Source organism: Nomascus leucogenys, chromosome 16 (assembly GCF_006542625.1).
Source record: "Nomascus leucogenys isolate Asia chromosome 16, Asia_NLE_v1, whole genome shotgun sequence".
Taxonomy (NCBI): Eukaryota; Metazoa; Chordata; class Mammalia; order Primates; family Hylobatidae; genus Nomascus; species Nomascus leucogenys.
The window spans coordinates 52,734,027-52,753,811 of NC_044396.1; the positions used below are offsets into that span (position 1 = coordinate 52,734,027).

Consider the following 19,785-nt stretch of genomic DNA (forward strand, 5'->3'; position numbering starts at 1 on the left):
TAAGCTAACTAAGTTAACAATACATTTCTTTTTTCCCTCATTTCTTCTTACTAGGATAAAACTAGCACTATTTAATCTGCTTCTAGGGACCATCTGCCTTATTTATGGGGATCATTTGGTCACAGTTCTCTCCCCTGCTTCAGATTCTTTAAGATGATCAAAATCTTGGACTCGGAACCTGCCCTGCAAAATAGAGACCTCTGTGTCCTAGTCCGTACAAGCCTTCTGTAAGTGCTATGTGTCAGTTTTGACTTTGTGTGTTTCCCTGGAAAACAAGGGAATGTTGCCATGGTACATTTATATGGTTTCCTTGAGCCACAAAATGACTTTAATCGACTGTACTTGTGAGGGGGCCCAGCACTCAGGATGAGTTCAAACACTGAACTGTCTGCTCTCTCTACCTCCCAGGTTCCGCTCTACCCAGAGCTTTGTAGATAAAATTCGAGATTAAAATGCAGACTATCCTTACAAAATCTTCTTGGAAACCCAATTTTCAAAATGAAAGGTCTGAACTTTTCATTCCAAGAGCCAAAATAAGTAAAAAAAAAAAAATAAAGAGTTTCTGGAACTAAAACGTGTTAAATATTTGGATAAAGCAATACAAGGGTACTGACTAATGTGCTGATTTTGCTAACCTCAGAGATAAATTATGGATTTCGATTCATGTGCAAACTTAAGATACATAGTGTGGTTGTTTTTCTTGAAAACTTTAAATAGATTACTACTTTCTCCATTTTACTGAGTTAACTCTTTAGCTAGTCATTGTACAAGTATTTCCTGAATCAAGTAGCTTACATTTTTTTCATCCACATTTGAGAGCACTTCTCCCTTTTAATGAGGCTACTTCAGCTAACTACTTTTCTCTTTCTTCTTTTTAATACATACAATAATCTCAGCCTAAGAGGGTCCATCCTGCCTGAGAGGTTGGATTTTATTATACTACTCTTTTAAAAAGAGTTTCCTTGATTCTTTTATTGCTTTGATTTACTACTCTCTAGTACATTTTGAATTGTTCAATCACCAAGAGGCAGTGAATTTATTTTCCCTGGAAAAGGTACGTTCAGTTCTAGAAGAAAGAGAAATAATTACAAAACACAACTATTTTCTTAGAAAAAAGCTGGAAAGTCAAGTAAAGATCAATGTTAACTAAAGATGTCATCCATCCTCTTAGTCTAAATTTAAATGAAAACATTAGAAAAGTTTCCCAGCCAGACGCCGTGGCTCATCCCTGTAATCCCAGCACTTTGGGAGGCCGAGGCGGGCAGATCATGAGGTCAGGGGATCCTGACCATCCTGGCTAACATGGTGCAACTCCGTCTCTACTAAAAAAAAAAAAAAAAATACAAAAAATCAGCCGGGCGTAGTGGCGGGCACCTGTAGCCCCAGCTACTCGGGAGGCTGAGGCAGGAGAATGGTGTGAACCCAGGAGGCGGAGCTTGCAGTGAGCTGAGATGCACCACTGCACTCCAGCCTGGGCGACAGAGCGAGACTCTATCTCAAAAAAAAAAAGAAAAAAAAGAAAAGAAAAGTTCCCCAATATTTTCTATTATATTTTAAAATATCAATATAATATTCTACAAAAGAATTAAGTTTATGAATGTCAACCAGGTACTGGTATTTCTTTCTTTCTTTTTTTTTTTTTTTAAGATGGAGTCTCACTCTGTCACCCAGGCTGGAATGTAATGGTGTCATCTTGGCTCACTGCAACCTCTGTCTTCTGGGATCAAGCAATTCTCCTGCCTCAGCCTCACCAGTAGCTGGGACTACAGGTGCACACCACCACGCCCAGCTAATTTTGTATATTTAGTGGAGGTGGGGGTTCACCATGTTGGCCAGGCTGGTCTCAAACTCCTGACCTCAAGTGATCCCCCAACTTGGCCTCCTGAAAGTGCTGGGATGACAGGCATGAGCCACCATGCCCGGCCCCAGGCATTGGTATTTCTAATCATTTAAAAAAAATTGTACTGTATTGTTTGGGACATACTTGTATCATGATAATGACTAGGCAATTAAAACAGTTTAAAATCTAATTTTTTCACAGCCTTCTCACCAAACTTTTTGATGAGTTACTAGGCCTTTAATAAATATAATAATAAATAAACACTAGAACAATAAAGTTTAATTTTATATTGAGGGAAAAAAATAGCCTTGAGAGTTTATTTTACTACTTCCCCCAACTGTTAAAGGCATTTTCATTTGGCACAATGGAAGTATCAAGAAGCTATGGATTCTTTCTAGAGATAAACTTATAATAAGATCATCCCCACTGTGTTAAAGACCCCCTCAAGACCCTGACTTGAAGATGTAGCTTCTATAATAAATCTGAAAGCCTCCATGTCAGAGAAGGCTGAAATAAAACAATACAAAGTCGAGGGTTAGAATTCTCAGTAACCCGAAGATGACTTCTCATTGGAAAAATGACTTCAATTCTAAAGACAGGCTTCCTTCCGCCCTGTCTTTCTAAAGACAGGCTTCCTTCCGCCCTGTCTTTCTAAAGACAGGCTTCCTTCCGCCCTGTCTTTCTAAAGACAGGCCATCCTGACCACTGAGCTACCAGAGGGAAGAGGAGCTTGCTTCTGTGGTTTGGAGTCCTCCCTTTGGGACTAGACCTGCTGGCCCAGGGAGCTCGTGAGTGTAGTTTGGTCTCCAACTGTTGGCTGATGGTGGGAACATAAAGTGAAAAATATACATAGATAAGAGCACTCACCATTTCTGGATTCTCAGCAGCTAGCTTTACCATCTTTTCTGAGATCATCTTTTTCAAGCAGCTACTCAGCAAAAAAGCCTAAGAAATGCAGGAATAAAGAACTCTTGTAACTGAAGAAATCTTCACTCTCTTTCTTCCCTCCTCACACCACAAAGCAGATTTTGACTCTGTCCTCCAATAACACACATTCGAGAATTTAGATTTCTTCGTTAACATCTAGAAGTTTTCATAAGATCCAATTAGCAAGTAACTATAAATTTTCTCAATTATGTGGATATATTTACAGCAAATTTTTTACAGAAATGAAAAATGACCAGGATCTCACTATTAACATTTTTCCTCTTAAAACTCACCCCCTTGCATCCCATGTTTTCTATTATTTTGTAAGCAGATCATGTTTTATGAGCAACAAACAATAAAAACTAATTATTATTATTATAATGAGATGAACTGATGATGGTCAATCCTACATTTAATTCTAGACATTGTATACATAATCATTGAGAGATCTCTATTGGGCATAAAAGTAACTGGTTTGTTTGAAGGAATATATTAGCACCTTATTGCTTTTACTAAACTGAAAAAAAGATTAGCTGTTTTTCTTCACTTCACTTTCTTCTTTTTCTTTGTCTTTTTTTTTTTCTGAGACATAGTCTCACTCCATCACCCAGGCTGGAGTGCTGTGGCTGCGATCTTGGCTCACTGCAACCCCCGCCTCCTTGGTTCAAGCGATTCTCCCGCCTCAGCCTGCCACCACGCCCAGCTAATTTTTTTGTATTTTTAGTAGAGACGGGGTTTCATCATGTTGGCCAGGCTGGTCTCGAATTCCTGACCTCAAGTGATCCACCTGCCTCGCCTCCCAAAGTGCTGGGATTATAGGTGTGAGCCACCGTGCCTGGCCCACTTTCTTATTTTTCTAGTATCTTTAATCACTCATGTTCTAGACTGATAGTCACCTTCACTATCCTTCGTGGCTTAATCACCATTAGTGCCAAGACACTCATAGTTGTACAACTTGCTACACAAAAGCTGGGCTTCCTTATTCCAGGCTCTTCAATACTATGAGCAAAATTGAAGGTTCCCTATGATTTTCCCATTTGCTCCTTTCCCACTAATCCTTTTTCTCTCTTGTCCTGCTCTTAATTCTTGGCTTGCTGTTTTCTCCTTTGGCCCTACTAAGGTTTGGGACAACTGCCAATCAAAGTTGAGGCTATAAGAATTTAGCGCAGGGCTGTGTTCAGGGGTGGTCAGGGGTTAGAGGGGAGGATGGAGAGGAGAAGGGAGGAGAGAGTGAGAGAAAGCACAGGCTGGGGTGGTAGCCAAGTAGGAAGTTCTTGGAGGGGAGAACACAGAAAGCAGAATTAGAGGGAAAATGGGCTACATATAGCTCTCAATGTCTTGCAGGGGTGTACAGCATTATAGGAATCAATTTTATTTAAAAGGGGAAAAGAGGGAAGAGAGAAAAAAGGGCTGACATCAATTTTTAAAAGAATTAACAGATGTGGCATTTGTGCAAACATTTTGATTTCCTAGTTTTGCTAAGAACTAGCCCTGTTTATATGTGCATATATGTAACCTATGCAAAACGAGATAATAAAATAAACAACAAAACCCCGAGCAAATGCAGCTAGGAAGGACGTTTAATAGTGTCCAATAAGATGCAGACCAATTCCATATTCCTATACAATGTACACAAGTACATAGGCCAGGACTCTGCTATAAACTGTCAGGTTTATTAAATATGAAAAGATTGAAAATGAATAAAAAATTTAAAAAAGACAAAGTAAAAGGATTGAGTTGTTGTTGTTGTTGTTGTTTTTTTTTTTTTTAGACGGAGTCTTGCTCTGTCGCCCAGGCTGGAGCACAGTGTTGTAATCTTGACTCACTGCAACCTTCGCCTCCCAGATTCATGGGATTCTCCTGCCTTAGCCTCCCGAGTAGCTGGGATTACAGGTGCCTGCCACCATGCCCAGATAATTTTTGTTCTTTTAGTAGAGATGGTGTTTCACCATGTTGGCCAGGCTGGTCTTAAGCTCCTGACCTAAAGTGATCTGCTGGCCTTGGCTTCCCAAAGTGCTGGGATTACAGGCATGAGCCACTGCGCCTGGCCAAGGATTCAGATTTCATTTAAAAGGTCTCAAAAAGATTTGGGCCCAAGCCCTCATTTGTATTTGCAAAGCACACAAGTCACATTTCCACCTTTTGCAAAAGTAGCCCTTGAGTGTGTACAACTATTATATATCCATAAAAATTATAATGTTTTTAAAAAGTAGCCCTTGGGTGTACTTGAGTGTAAAACTCACACTCCAGGGGAAATAAGACCTTACCAGGAATCCTTTGAAAGAATGTTTATTGCACCTCTTTATTGTGGTTTAAACTCATTTGCTACTGACTAGATTTAAAAATCATAGTAAAATTTAACCGCACTTAGCATTCTGAGGTTGGGAGGTAGTTTTACTACCCAAATCTCTCTGTCTCTCCAAATGACTGATAATCTTGCCTTAGCAAACCAGTCTACCATTTCCCTAAAGATGTTTCATATTTAAGGTGTACCTAAGGACCCACTCCTTTAACCTAGAATTTTGGCTTAGTACTTCATGTTTTCAGAGGACTTTGATATAATGACTCAACTATACTAGAAGTAAAGAGTCAAAAGGGGCCTTGGTTTCTGAACCAGAATGTTCCATGGAACTTAGCCTGATCACCAGAGACTCAAGTTGAATATGACATCAATGCAAAGAGTTTACTATTTTGATTCCATTTTAGAACATCTACAATTTTGGTTCCAATTTGAAATGGCTTAATTTAGTAAAAAGGACTTTTCAATTGGATCTGGCATTTAGATTTTCTCTTTTTTAGCATTTCTACTCCAATTTTAGTTAAAAGCCTATGGTAGACATGGATAGTTGGCTACCCAACAGCCATTGCCCCTTCTTCTTTCCTAAGAGACACTGATTTTGTTTGGGACGATAACATGCTCACCCCCAGGCAATAGTTCATGCTTACTCTAAGCCAATCATAAATCTTGTTTCTCTTTGCTAGATGCTTGGTTCCCAGACTCCCTTGCAGCTAGGAGTGGTCATATGATCCATTTCTGGCCATTGAAACATAATAGGAAGTCTATTGGGGGGTTTCTGGGGTAAAACTTTTGCTTTCCAGATAAGAGAGATATGGATTGAGCATCCCTAATCCAAAAGTCCAAAATGTGAAACTTTTTGAGCCACTTAAATGATGCCATGAGTGGGAAATTCCACACCTGATCTCCTGTGACTAGTAACAGTCAAAATCCAGGTGTACAGCACAGATTCTGTTGCTGTTGTTTCACAGGTTTCACAGCTGATACAGGTATTCTGGTGATGCTATTGTGCTGATTAGCTACCCTGAACACATAATTTTTCACTGCATTAATGGTATGTCATATTTTCTACTGTTGATTATTTATATGTGAATAAGTACAAGAAATGGATTGCTTATCAGTAGCATATAAATTCAGAGTCAGGAATGATGGTGATGCTCAACAACCACAGATGGTCCACATGGGTGGCTGAGGTAGTGACATCTTTGCTTTCTGATGGCTCAATGCCCACAAACTTTGTTCCATGCACAAATTTATTTAAAATGTCATATAAAATTACTTTCAGGCTATGTGTTTAAGGTGTATATGAAACATAATTGAATTTCATGTTTAGACTTGGGTCCCATCCTCAAGATACCTCATTATATACAGTTATACATCACTTAATGATGATGGGGGTATGTTCTGAGAAATGCATCATTAGGCAAGTTTGTCATTGTGCAAACAACATAGAGTGTAGTTACACAAACCTAGATGGTATAGCTTGCTATATACCTAAGCTAGATGATAGAGCCTCCCACTCTTAGGCTATAAACCTGTACAGTATGCTACTGTACTGAATAAATTCTGAGGCAATTGTAACACAATGATAAGTATGTGTATCACCTAAACATAGAAAAGGTACTACAGGAAAAAGGTGAAACATTAAAAAAAACCATAAAAAACTATAGTAAAAATAGTGTATTATAATCTTATGGGACCACTGCCATATATACAGACTGTCATTGACCAAAATGGTATGTACCACATGAATGTATATGCAAATATTTCAAGATTTAAAAAAATCTGCAATTGGAAACAATTCTGGTGCTAAGCATGTGGGATAAGGGATACTCAACCAGTGGCTTTTTATCTGCTTGGAAAAGGTCAAGAGAATAATAGGGATGCCAATCATCTACCTTCAGTATTCTTATTAACTAAGATCATAAAAATCTGTATTGCCTAAGTCAGGGGTTGGCAAACAAGGCTAGGCCACCATCTGTTTCTGTAAATAAAGATTTATTGGAACATAGCCAGACCCGCTTGTTTACATACTGCCTATGGCTGCTTTTAACAGAGTTGAGCAGTTGCAACAGAGACTGTATGGATCTCAAATCCTAAAATATTTGCTATCTGGTCCTTTAAGAAAAAGTCTATGGACTCCTGGTCTAAGCCACTGTTGGTTGAATCTTCTATTACTTGGTAACTAAATTCATTTCTAACTGATACAAAGGCCATGGTGACTAGTAAAATAAAACGAAATATAAAACAAAATCAAAGGTATTACAGTCCCAAACGAGAGTGCATAGAACACTTTAGTGTCCTGCTCTAATTGGGTTAGGGTCATGTGCTTCATCCACCCTAGCAAGCAAGACAGTATTTCAGCACAGAGAGTGTTCAAGGTCTGCTCTGAGAACTCACCTGTTTGGTGTAAATAACAAACCACTGCCACCAACTATCCTCACTGTATTGAAATCTGAGCTCTAAGTTCTGGTTGAGAGTCCTCTGGGGCCCATCTGTATCCAGCAGAGTTCCCTAAAAAGGAAAATATTTTATATTTGATGTAAATTTAAATGCCCATTAATTTGCTGGGCGCAGTGGCTCACACCTGAAATCCCAGCCGAGGCGGGCGGATCGCCTGAGGTCAGGAGTTCAAGACCATCCTGGCCAACATGGTGAAACCCCATCTTTACTAAAAATACAAAAATTAGCCAGGCGTAGTGGCAGGCACCTGTAATCCCAGCTACTTGGGAGGCTGAGGCAGAAGAACCACTTGCACTAGAGAAGCAGAGGTTGCAGTGAGCCGAGATCATGCCATTGCACTCCAGCCTGGGCAACAAGAGTGAGACTTTGTCTCAAAAAAAAAAAAAAAAAAAGCCCATTAATGTGTTGGGCAAAATATCAAAATGAGGGAGACTGTCCCTATTTCCAAGAAGGTATCAGTCTATGGAGGAGCCATGAAAGTAAATCACCACAGTTTGATATATTAATAGTTAAGTGTTAGGAAGGAAACACAGGTCTATGGAAGTAAATAGGAGGGGCACCTAACCCAGGCTAGGAGGGCAAAGGAAGACTTCCCGGAAGGGCAATCTGAGCAGAGGTAGAAACTACCCAAGTTTGTTGTGGTGGTTTTATTTTGGTATTGTGTAGGGGAGGTGAGAGGTGATTTTTGAAAGTGGAAATATTATAGCAAGTGCAAATGTCCTGAGGCATGTTGGAGACACTACAAGGGGCTGTGCATATGGCTGCAGCACAGGCTCCAAGGCATGGAGGGTGATATGAGAAGAGGCTTAGGACCAGATCCTGAAAGTCTGGTAGGCAACATCTGTGATTTTTGCTTTGCAGCATCCATCATTCTTTTTCCTAGTAATGGAGTCTCAAATACCCTTGGAAAAACCATCCCTCTTCCACTGTTGGCTATCTATGTAGGACTGTCAGGGAATGAAAAGTCAGAGGATGGCATATGACCAAATTTCAGGCCAAGTGGACAAGTAACTCTCTATGCTCCTCATGTTATTCCAGTCAGAGAGACCCAAATGGTAGGTCCTGATAGAGTTCCTATTTCTTAGAAAGCTTGAGCTCCTTTGGTTCCTAACCTTCTAAAGCCTCTGCATCCGTTTTTCCTTTGAATCTGAAGATTACTCCATATCCTTCCAATAAATCCCGTTTTCCACTAGAGTCCAATGTGTTGGTTTCTATTGCTTGCCAACAAAGAGCCCTAACTCTTACAGGTTTTATAAGCTAAGGATCCCTTCCTACAGATTATATGCAGTACACAAAAAAGAAATAGGGAAAGAAAAAAGATATTTTTCCCCCTAGGGGGCAACAGACATTATCCTAAGGGCAACAGATTTTCTTTAAGAGGTTTCAGCTAGGTGTGGTAGCTCATGCCTGTAATCCCAGCACTTTGGGAGGCTGAGGCAAGAGAATCTCTTGAGCTCAGGAGTTCAAAACCAGCCTGGGCACCACAGCAAGACCTTATCTCCAAAAAACAGGAATTAGATTTATATTTTAGAAATATTGGTCTGACAGCATCAGTTAAAACATGAATTGGAGACTGGGTGCAGTGGTTCATGCCTGTAATCCCAACAATTTGGGAGGCTGAGGCAGGCTGATCACTTGAGGTCAGGAGTTTGAGACCAGCCTGGCCAACATGGTGAAACCCCACCTCTACTAAAAACGCACAAAAAATTAGCTGGGTGTGGTGGCTGGTGCCTGTAATCCCAGCTACTTGGGAGGCCGAGGCAGGATAATCACTTGATCCTGGGAGGTGAAGGTTGCAGTGAGCGAAGATTGCACCACTGCATTCCAGCCTGGACAACAGAGTAAGACTCCATCTCGAAAACAATAACAACAACAACAACAAAACATGAATTGGAAAACAGCTGTTTTCAGACACTGAACAACAGATAATGCAGTACTGTTAACCCAGAGAGAAGGAAAACCAAATGAAGTGAGACCCATAATTATCCCAGCTTACCACCTGAAGAGGTTTCCAGGATATAACACAAAGACAGGGAACCCAAACAGAGTCCAGGGGTCTTAATGAGTGGAGGAGAAAGGGTAAAAGTTTCAAGAAGTTGAGATTGGAATTTGTGGTGCAGAATACCAAAGACTAGGGCTTTAAACACAGCAAGAGCTCTAGGGAGTTTTTGACAAACCTTTGGCTGAATAATGATCTATGCATGTATAGAGTAAACCTACATGAGGCTGGGGAAAGAACATCCGGAAAGCAGTAGGTTGGAAATTGCAGGAGCTCACAAACAAGGATGGAAAGAGTTCATGTTCCCATTGGCCAGGGCAGAGAGACAATAGACAAGATGTCAGGTAGAGCACTAAGAATGGTAGCTAAGGCATAAAGGGCTAAATTAGCCCTAGACTAAAGATTACTCTGCAACTTCATTAAGGCGGGCAGGCGCCTGTAGTCCTAGCTACTTGGGAGGCTGAGGCAGGAGAATGGCTTGAATCCGGGAGGCAGAGCTTGCAGTAAGCCGAGATCGTGCCACTGCACTCCAGCCTGGGTGACAGAGCGAGACTCTGTCTCAAAAAAAAAAAAAAAAAAAAAAAAAAAAAAAAAAAAAGAAGAAGAAGAAAAAAAGAAAGCTTAAAAGCAAGCATCAAAAAAGTAAAACTGGCCAGGCATGGGGGCTCATGCCTGTAATCCCAGCACTTTGGGAAGGTGAGGCAGATGATTGCTTGAGACCAGGAGTTCAAGACCACCCTGGGAAACATAGCAAGACCCTGTTTCTACAAAAAATGAAAATTAGCTGGGCATAGGCACATGCTTGTGGTCCCAGCTACTTGGGAGGCTGAGGAAGGAGGATCTCTTGAGCCCATGGGGTTGAGGCTGCAGTGAGCCATAATTGTGCCACTGCACTCCAACCTGCGTAACAGAGTGAGACCTTGTCTCTTAAAAAAAAAAAACTAAAGCCAATCCTAAGTAATTTAACTGAATGCCAGAATAAAATCTAATACTCTTTAAAGGAATTCAGTAAAATGCAACATTCAACAATGTAAAATTCGCAATGTTTAGCATACAACAAAAAATTATCTGACATGCATAGGAGGAGGAAAATATGATCTGAAAACAGTAGAAAAATCAATCAATAGTGCATACTCAATGCCAGGTGATAAAAACAAACAAACAAACAAAAAGTAAAAAGAAAAAAGTATCAATCAGTAGAATTAGATCCAGAAATGACAGAGATGATGGAATTAGTAGCAAAAATATTGAAACTGCTATTTAAAGTATGTTCCATACACTCAGGAATTTGGAGAAAAATAGAAGCATGATAAGGAGAGAAATGGAAGATATAAAAAAGATCTAAACAGAACTTCTAGAGATGAAAAATACAACACTAGAAGTAAAAATGCACTGGATGGGATAAATAGCAATGTTAGACATTACAGAAGAAAATATCAATAATCTTAAAGCTATAGCAATAGAAACAACCCCAAATAAAGCAGAGAGAGAAAAAATACTGAGATAAATAAAATCACAGTGGGATACCATGTCACATCTATCTACTAGGTTGGCTATAATAAAAAATTAATAACAAGTACTGGCAAGGATGAGGAGAAATCAAAACCCTCCACTGCTGCTGGGGATATAAAATGGTGCAGCCACTTTGGAAACTAGGCTGGCAGTTCCTCAAAAAGTTAAACACAGAATTATCATTTGATCTAATGATAATTCTACTCCTAGGTATATACTTAAGAGACATAAAAACATATGTCTACACAAAAGCTTGTGCACAAATGTTCATAGCAGCATAATTCATAACAGGAAAATATAGAAGCAACCCAGATGTCTATCAGTGGATAAATGGGTAGAATGTGCTATAACCATAAAGTGGAATATTATTTGTCCATAAAAAATAGTAAAGTACTGATGATACATGCTACAAGAATGAACCTTGGAAACATGCTAAGTAAAAAGCTAGTCACAAGGATCACATGTTATATGATTCCATTAATATAAAATATCCAGAATAGGCAAATCTATTCTATAGACACAGAAAGTAGATTAGTGGTTTTTTAGGGCTGGGGGGATAGGAAGGTGACAACTAAAGGGCATGGGGCTTCTTTTTCAGATGATAAAGTGTTCTAAAATTGATTGTGGTGATGGCTGCACGACTCTGTGAATATACTAAATGCCATACCATTGAATTGTATACTTTATATGGGTGAATTGTATGGTATGTGAATTATATCTCAATAAAGCTGTTACAGAGAAAGACACATGTGATACTGGTGGGGGAATATACACATAGATCAGCCAAACAGAACAGAGAACCTAGAAACAGACCCATGCAAACATGCCCAACTGATTTTTGACAAAGGTATAAAAATAACTCAATTGAGGACAGACAGTCATTTCAACAAATGGTGCTGGAGCAACTGGACCTCCAGAGGCAAACAAACAAAAGGTTGGGGATGGGGGATAACCACCTTATTTTTATTTTATTTTATTTTATGTTTTTTGAGACAGGGTCTTGCTCTGTCTCCCAGGCTGGAGTGCAGTGGCGTGATCTCAGCTCACTGCAACTTCCCCCTCCCGGACTCAAGAGATTCTCCTGCCTCAGCCTCCCAAATAGCTGGGATTACAAGTGTGAACCACCACGCCCAGCTAATTTTTGTAGTTTTAGTAGAGACAGAGTTTCTCCATGTTGGCCAGGCTGGTCTCAGACTCCTGACTTCAAGCGATCTGCCCACCTCGGCCTCCCAAAGTGCTGGGATTATAGGCATGAGCCACTGCGCCTGGCCTGATAACCCTATCCTAAGTCTCATGTTCCATACAAAAATTAACTGGAAATGGATCATCAACTGACATGTAAAACCCCTAACTCTAAAACTTTTAGGAAAAAAAAAATAGAAAAACTTCAGCATCTGTAACAGGATTTATCAAAGAGTTCTTGGACTTGACAGCAAAAGCACAATGCAAAAAAGGAAAACTGATGAATTAGATTTAATCAAAATTAAAAATTTTTGAGCTGCAAAAGACCTTGTTTAAGAGGATGAAAAACTATAGAGTGGGCCAGTTGTGGTGGCTCACACCTGTAATCCCAGCACTTTGAGAGGCCGAGGCAGGCAGATTGTTTGAGGTCAGGAGTTTGAGAGCAGCCAGAACAACATGGTGAAACCTCATCTCTACTAAAAATACAAAAAATTAGCCAGGCCTGGTGGCACATGCCTGTCATCCCAGCTACTTGGGAGGCTGAGGCAGGAGAATCCCTTGAACCTGGGAGGTGGAGGCTTCAGTGAGCTGAGATTGCACCACTGCACTCCAGCCTGGGTGACAGAGCAAGACTCTGTCTCAAAACAAAAATAAAAACAAAGAAAGAAACAAATGACAACAATAACAACAACAAAACCGAAACTATCGAGTAAGAGAAAATAATTGGAAACCACATGGCCAACAAAGAACAAGTATCTAGAATACATAAAGAACTCTCAACACTCAACAGTAAAAAGCCAACAATCCAATTCAAAAATGGGTAAAAGATATGAGAAGACATTTTACCAAAGAAGATACACAGATGGCAAATAAGCACATGAAGATATTCGGCATCATAAGCCATAGTGAAATGCAAACTTAAGACACAATGAAATATCTTTACACATATATTAGAATGACTACAATAAAAAAAATAGTGACAACACCAAATGCTGGTGAGAATGCAGAAAACTGATTCACTCATACATTGCTGGTGGGAATGTAAAATGATATAGCCATTCTCAAAAACAATTTGGCAGTTTCTTTAAAAAGTAAACATTTGGCCGGGTGCGGTGGTTCACACCTGTAATCCCAGCACTTCGGGAGGCTGAGGCAGGCGGATCACGAGGTCAGGAGATTGAGCCCATCCTGGCTAACACGGTGAAACCCCGTCTCTACTAAAAATACAAAAAATTAGCCGGGTGTGGTGGTGGGCGCCTGTGGTCCCAGCTACTCAGGAGGCTGAGGCAGGAGAATGGCCTGAACCCAGGAGGCAGAGCTTGCAGTGAGCCAAGATCACGCCACTGCACTCCAGCCTGGGCGACAGAGCAAGACTCCGTCTCAAAAAAAAAAAAAAAAAAAGTAAACATGCAATTACCGTATGACCCAGCAATTGCACTCCTGGGCATTTATTCCAGAAAAATGAAGATTCATGGTCAGACAAATACCCGTATGTGAAGATTTATAGCAGCTCTATTCATAATAGCTAAAAACTAGAAACAACCAGTGGTTCTTCAATGAGTAAATGGTTAAGCAAACTTCGGCACCTCCAGACCATGGACTGCTGCTCAACAATAAAAAGAGACAAACTACTGATATAGTCAGCAACCTGGATGAACTTCCAGCAAATTATGCAGAGCAAAAATGAGCCAATCCCTAAGGCAATTGATATTTATAGAATGTTCTACCCCAAACGGAAGGCACATTCTTTTAAGATACATGTGAAACATTTATCAAGATAGATCAAATTTGGGGCCCCAAAACATGTTTCCATACGTTTCAAAGGGCTAAGATCATACAATATATTTTCTCTGACTTCCAGGAGGAAAGAGTGGTGTAGGGAGAAGGGTTAGGAAACTGTTCAATACATCCACATAGGGCATGTTGAGACCAAGCTGTGAGTGCGGAGATAGAGGGAATTTTTTTTTTTTTTTTTTTTTTTTTTTTTTTTTTTTTTTTGAGACAGGGTCTCACTGTTGCCTAGGTTGGAGTGCAGTGGCGTAATCTCAGCTCACTGCAGCCTCTGCCTCCCAGGCTCAAGGGATCCTCCCCAGTAGCTGGGACCACAGGTGCACACCACCATGCCTGGCTTATTTTTGTGTTAGTTTGTAGAGATGGGATTTTGCCATGTTGCCTGGGCTGGTAAGGCAGACTTTTGAGGGACGACAAAGTATAGAAAGGATAGGCCTCCATTAGTACTTAAATGTGTAGGGTCAGAGAAAGAGAAAAGTCAGAGATAATTTCAAGATTTCTGGTTTGGCAATTAGGGTGTGGTCATGGAAGTTCCCTTGACCAAGGAGGGAACACAGGCAGAAGAACCCCATGAAAGGCATAAGGAGGAAAGGATACTTCTGCTTTGGGGAAAGGCTGTGTTTGAGATGTCTGTGAGACACCTGGTTGAAGGCATCAGAGGTAGAAAAACTGGGCCTTTGAGAAGGGTCTGGGCATTGATTTCAGAGAATATGTAGAGGAATGATGCTAGAATGCAATGCCAGAAACACCAGAATTTCAGGAATGCTCAGAGGGAGAAGTGGCCTACAAAAGTAGGGGAGAAAGGAGAGAGATTTTTAAGAAGTAAGAAATGGTTGACAGTATAGAATGCCACAGAGAGGTCAAGTATGAGCCCAGCTAAAAAATCCCCAGGGATTTCATGGATTTAACAAGTGGGTGTCATGCTCTGATAGCTTTTGTCCTCTATTAGTTAACCTCAGTTTCCTGTGTAAAGAGATAACACCACTTAGCTCACTGGGGTCTTATAGGCTGAATTAAATAATAGATGAGACAGTGCAGTGCAGCCCCTGGTACAAAGTGGGCACTCAATAAATCTAATAAGGGTTTCTCTTGGGAGGAGCTGGCAATGCAAGCATGATGCCAAGGTGTTGTAAGAAGAGCCCTGCCAGTCAGTGCCAGTCTTGAAGGGTAGAGACCTTGTCAACACTGAGCACGTAGTAAGTGCTCAATAAATGGTAGCTGTTATTGCCATCTGCTGTTACTACTACAGCCACCCTTCAAGCAGTAGGGAGGCCTGCTGTTGGGAAGGTGGAAAGATCAATGTCTCTGCTTCTCTGAGTGGGGAACGTGCATCAGACTACAGATAGGTTTTACCACCAGGTGATATTAAATGTGGCTTAGATGTCACTCCACTCAAGGTACAGATTCAAATGGCAAACCTGTCTCCCTAGTGTCAACTTTGTCATCCAAGGGTACTAGGATTTTTAAGTCATAGGCAAAGCAAGGTGCCAAGATACTCACAAGGAAAGTGACCTGCCAGCACTTCACCCTGCTCATCTGGAAAACGATGTCCTGGGTCTGGCTGTCAGGCAGGGTGATGCAGCAGCTGATCTCATTATTGCCAACAGAAAGAACAGCTCCAGAGCCTGGTTCTGGGTAGTCACAGGTACAAGGATCCAGCTGCAGGTATCCATAGTGCTGTACCTCCCGGGCCAGCTCCAAAAACTGCTCCAAAGAGGGTGATGTTGGGAGAGGGGAGGCAAGAGGAAGCAAAAGACCACTTGAAACAGATGAAAACCTCATGTCAGAAGCTACTGCCATTCTAGGATAATACATGGAACTGAGTCACAATGCAAGCTCCTTTTCTTGATCGTACAAATGAAGATAATGCCCCTGGTGCTCATCAGAAGCCCAGGGGAAATTCATGGAGTGTCCTTCCAGGGAGGGGACCATTCCTGCCTCTTTCACCATTGTGTCCCTGCCCCTGTTATGGTGCTTGGTACACAGTGGAAATGAAAATATTCCATGAGTAAATGAAGAATGAAGAAAAGAGTCCATAAAATGCATGAACAGATATGATTCTGTCTCAGCAGATTATAATAGCAAGTAAACAAAAAAGTGTACGTTGGCTTTTTTTTTTTTTAGAGGGAGTCTCGTTCTATCACCCAGGCTGGCGTGCTGCGGCACGATCTCGGCTCACTGCAACCTCCGACTCCCTGGTTCAAGTGATTATCCTGCCTCAGCCTCCCAAGTAGCTGGGATTACGGGCACATGCCACCACACCCAGCTAATTTTTGTATTTTTAGTGGAGACAGGGTTTCACCATGTTGGCCAGGATGGTCTCGATCTCCTGACCTTGTCGTGATCCGCCTGCCTCAGCCTCCCAAAGTGCTGGGATTACAGATGTGACCACTGTGCCTGGCCTAAAATGTTGGCTTTTAAAAAACTAAGCTGAGATCTATGTAGGGAGAAAAGTAGTTCATTTCTACAGGCTGCTTTATATGATGGTGGTATTAATTGCCAGAGAAAGAGATTTTAGAAATGGCAATGAGGGCACGAGCTGGTCTGCTTTCTACATAGAATTCCGGAGAGCTCCCAGTTGCCCAGGGAAGACTTTTAAAATTTAGCTTTGCCCTCTGCTTCTGAAGTGACCTAAGAACTGAGGACAGTTGCAGTCACACCACTGATCAAGCCATCCTGTCACGTTAACGTTTATCCAGGGCTTTTCATTTTATTAATGATTGCATTTAAATAAGCTGGTATAGGTTTGGTGACCTCCATTCTGTTCTTCCAGCTTTCGCCACGGGCTTGGCCTAATGGTATGTGAGATGTGCATGCAGAGAACAGAGTTCCCACTTTAGCACATGGTTAAATCAGAAAGAAGACTACCTAGTGACAACTTGTGATCCTTTCCTGAAGCAAGGTAACTCACACCTCCTTTACAAGGACTCCGGAGGTGTTCTCTGATAAAGTGAAACAGGCCGAGACAGGAGCAGTAAGGGACAGCTGACTCCTGATCTCATGCTGGCAGGAGTATTCAAAGCCATTGTCCCATCCAGCCACATGTGCCAGCTCATTGTGCTATGGTCCAGGCTTCAGCTTGGGAGATGCATTAAGGTGCTGGGCTTCAGTTGGGTCAGTGAGAAACATCAGAAAGGACAGGTTGCAAGTACATGGTACTTGTGCAGTGATTGGGGGCAGGAGCTGAGTCATCTTGTCACAGAGCAGACAGAGAGTAGTGTCATGCTTTTGCTATGACACTTTCTAACTGATATGGTATAAATTTATAATTGTTTATCTTATTATTTGATAACACTTCTTTAAAATTGTAATAATCTCTTGGCTGCAATGAGCTAAAAGAAATGAAAGTGTTTGTTTAATTAAAAGTGAAGCTCTATTTTGCAAGAAAGTTGTTGATGAGTAAGTAACTTATGTAAAATGCCTGTTGGCATTTGACATTCAATAAAAGGGTGTTGTGATTTTACTAACTATACGAACACCAGAAGACAGAATCCTACAAGGATTCTCTACTTGAAAATTAGTTAAGATTGTACCTAAAAAAGACAATTTAACATACACAGCTGCAGAAAGTATGTTTATATTAATATATTTTCATTTTGATCAGGGACTGGTAAACTTTTATGTAAAGAACTATCTAGTAAATATTTATAGCTATACAGACATATGGTCCCTGTTGCAACTACTTACCTCTGCCACTGCAACACAAAAGCAGCCTTAGACAATACATGAATGAATGAGTATAACTGTGTGCCAATAAAACTTTATTTACAAAAATAGTGGCCCATGGACCACAGCCTTTCTCTGATTTAGATCAAATGACTCTTTTTTAAGTTAATTTCACTCATTTCAAGTTTTCTTGTATGTAAAGTATAGTTGTTAATGTGTTTGCTCCATTAGCAGAAGAACTTCACAAACAAATAATGTTGGTTATATATCAGTACATGCAGATGCTTTGAGAGAAAGTAAATTTCAACAATAATTAATTTTTTTCATTCAATTTATGTACTCAAAGCAAAGCTTTTTTCAAATAGCATTATTACAAATAGTATGGTAAATTCAGATAAAATGTTTATCATAGAAGATAAAATTTATTTTGTGGAAAAACTACAAATACATATTTTGGCAGGGCATGGTAAGAACAATATTCTTACTAAATTAAGAAGTTTATAGGGCAGATATGTAATGAAGACTTGGTTGTGGTATACACAGTTTGTAATCGCATCTAAAGTAACAGCAATATTCTATCCATCAAAATAGAAGCTGCACTTGTCAAAATTTACAAACACACAGAGAAAATGAGCTCCTTTTTTTTGTGACAAAGCTGGGGTAGAACACTGGGCCAGCGGCGGCGGGGGCGGGGGGGGATACTAAATTGTGGCACTATGTGCCTTTCCTTTTTCTTTTTTTGCAGTTCATTAATAAAAATCTCAAAGTGTCTGAGCCTTTGAAGAATTATTTTCTGTTACATGTAAATGAATCCTCTAAATTTTGGTTGTATTTCGTTCAAAAATCAGTGTTGCAGTTGTGAACATTGGCAAAGTCAAAAGAATTTTTAAAAAGACAACACAACAAAACAGAGGCCATTTCTTCTGTTAAAATACGTATTGTCTGTCAGACACATTCGCTGCTTGGGGGCAGGAGGTATGTGAGTTGGTAACACCTTTATGGAAACTTTAAAAACAAATGTTTAGAAATATATCCTAAGGAATAATAGAACACATACTCAAAGAAAGAGGATGTTGGCTGCAATGTTCAGGGACTTCAGCCAGGAACTGTACCAGGTGCTGTGAATACACAGAGTATGTATAAATTAGACACAGCCCTGGGCCTCATGGCTCTTGCTGCCAAAGTGATTTATAGCAGCAAGAGCTGGAAACAACCTGACTTCCAATAATAGAAAAGTGGTTAGACAAATGATAATATAACCATAAAATGGAATACTCTGTAGTCACTAAAAATAATGCGGAAGATCTATATTAATTAACTTAGCAGAGGACTCACAATATACCATCTGTATTTTTTTTAGAATCTTTAAACAATAAGCTTTTGCTAATTCTGTACTCAGAACAATCAATGAAGATATTCTCATTTTTTAAAAAAGAGCCCCACTTTTAGTGCTTGGTAGGTTTATAAGTTACAGAAACAGTTCAATTCTAATATGTTTCTTTAATTCCCTTTCAAGGGATTTCTCTTGGAGCAATATTTGATTCACCTTTGTTTGATTGTCTTCTTTCTGGAAAGCTTCTAATTTCTGCCTCTGCGCCTGTGTGGGTTTGGCCCATCCTTTTTCAACGTCCTGTATTGCCTTAAAATAACATAAGTTGTAAAATTAGCAGTCTTAGCAGAAATTAATCAATCTGACAAAAAAATACTCTTGTATGAAGGGATATAAAAACAAACCCAAGTGGATATATATTTAGGGATTTAGCATGTTATAAGCCTTATTTTTTAAATTAGTAAGAAGAGATTGTTCAACAGCTTGGGGACAATTGGCAACACTTGGCAAAAAAGAAAACAAAATTAGCTCTTTCCCCACACCACCCAATCAAATAAATTCCAGATAAAGATTTAAATGTAAAAGACCATAAAAGAATCAGGAAAAAAATGAAGGTAAATATTTTTATCGGACATTGAGGTAGGGAATATCTTTTTTAAGATATAGAAACAAAATGTCATAATGAAGAAACAGTCATATATAATTATGTGAAAACATAAAACTTCTGTACATGAAAACCACCAAGAACAAAACTAAGAATCAAATGGAAAAACAGGGAA

The 19,785-nt window shown here is 40.0% G+C and overlaps 1 protein-coding gene across 2 annotated transcripts in view; it reads right to left on the reverse strand.

Annotated features, from left to right (window-relative positions):
* Positions 1–19,785, reverse strand: part of SNX31 (sorting nexin 31) — a 76,604-nt gene that overhangs the window by 8,670 nt on the left and 48,149 nt on the right. For both annotated transcript variants that reach the window (XM_003256066.4, XM_030795138.1), the window contains 4 exons: positions 19,223–19,315; positions 15,511–15,714; positions 7,464–7,577; positions 2,708–2,785 (listed from right to left, as the gene is read on the reverse strand). In XM_003256066.4, the coding sequence (XP_003256114.2) occupies positions 2,708–2,785; positions 7,464–7,577; positions 15,511–15,714; positions 19,223–19,315 (489 nt within the window). The remainder of the gene's footprint in view (positions 1–2,707; positions 2,786–7,463; positions 7,578–15,510; positions 15,715–19,222; positions 19,316–19,785) is intronic.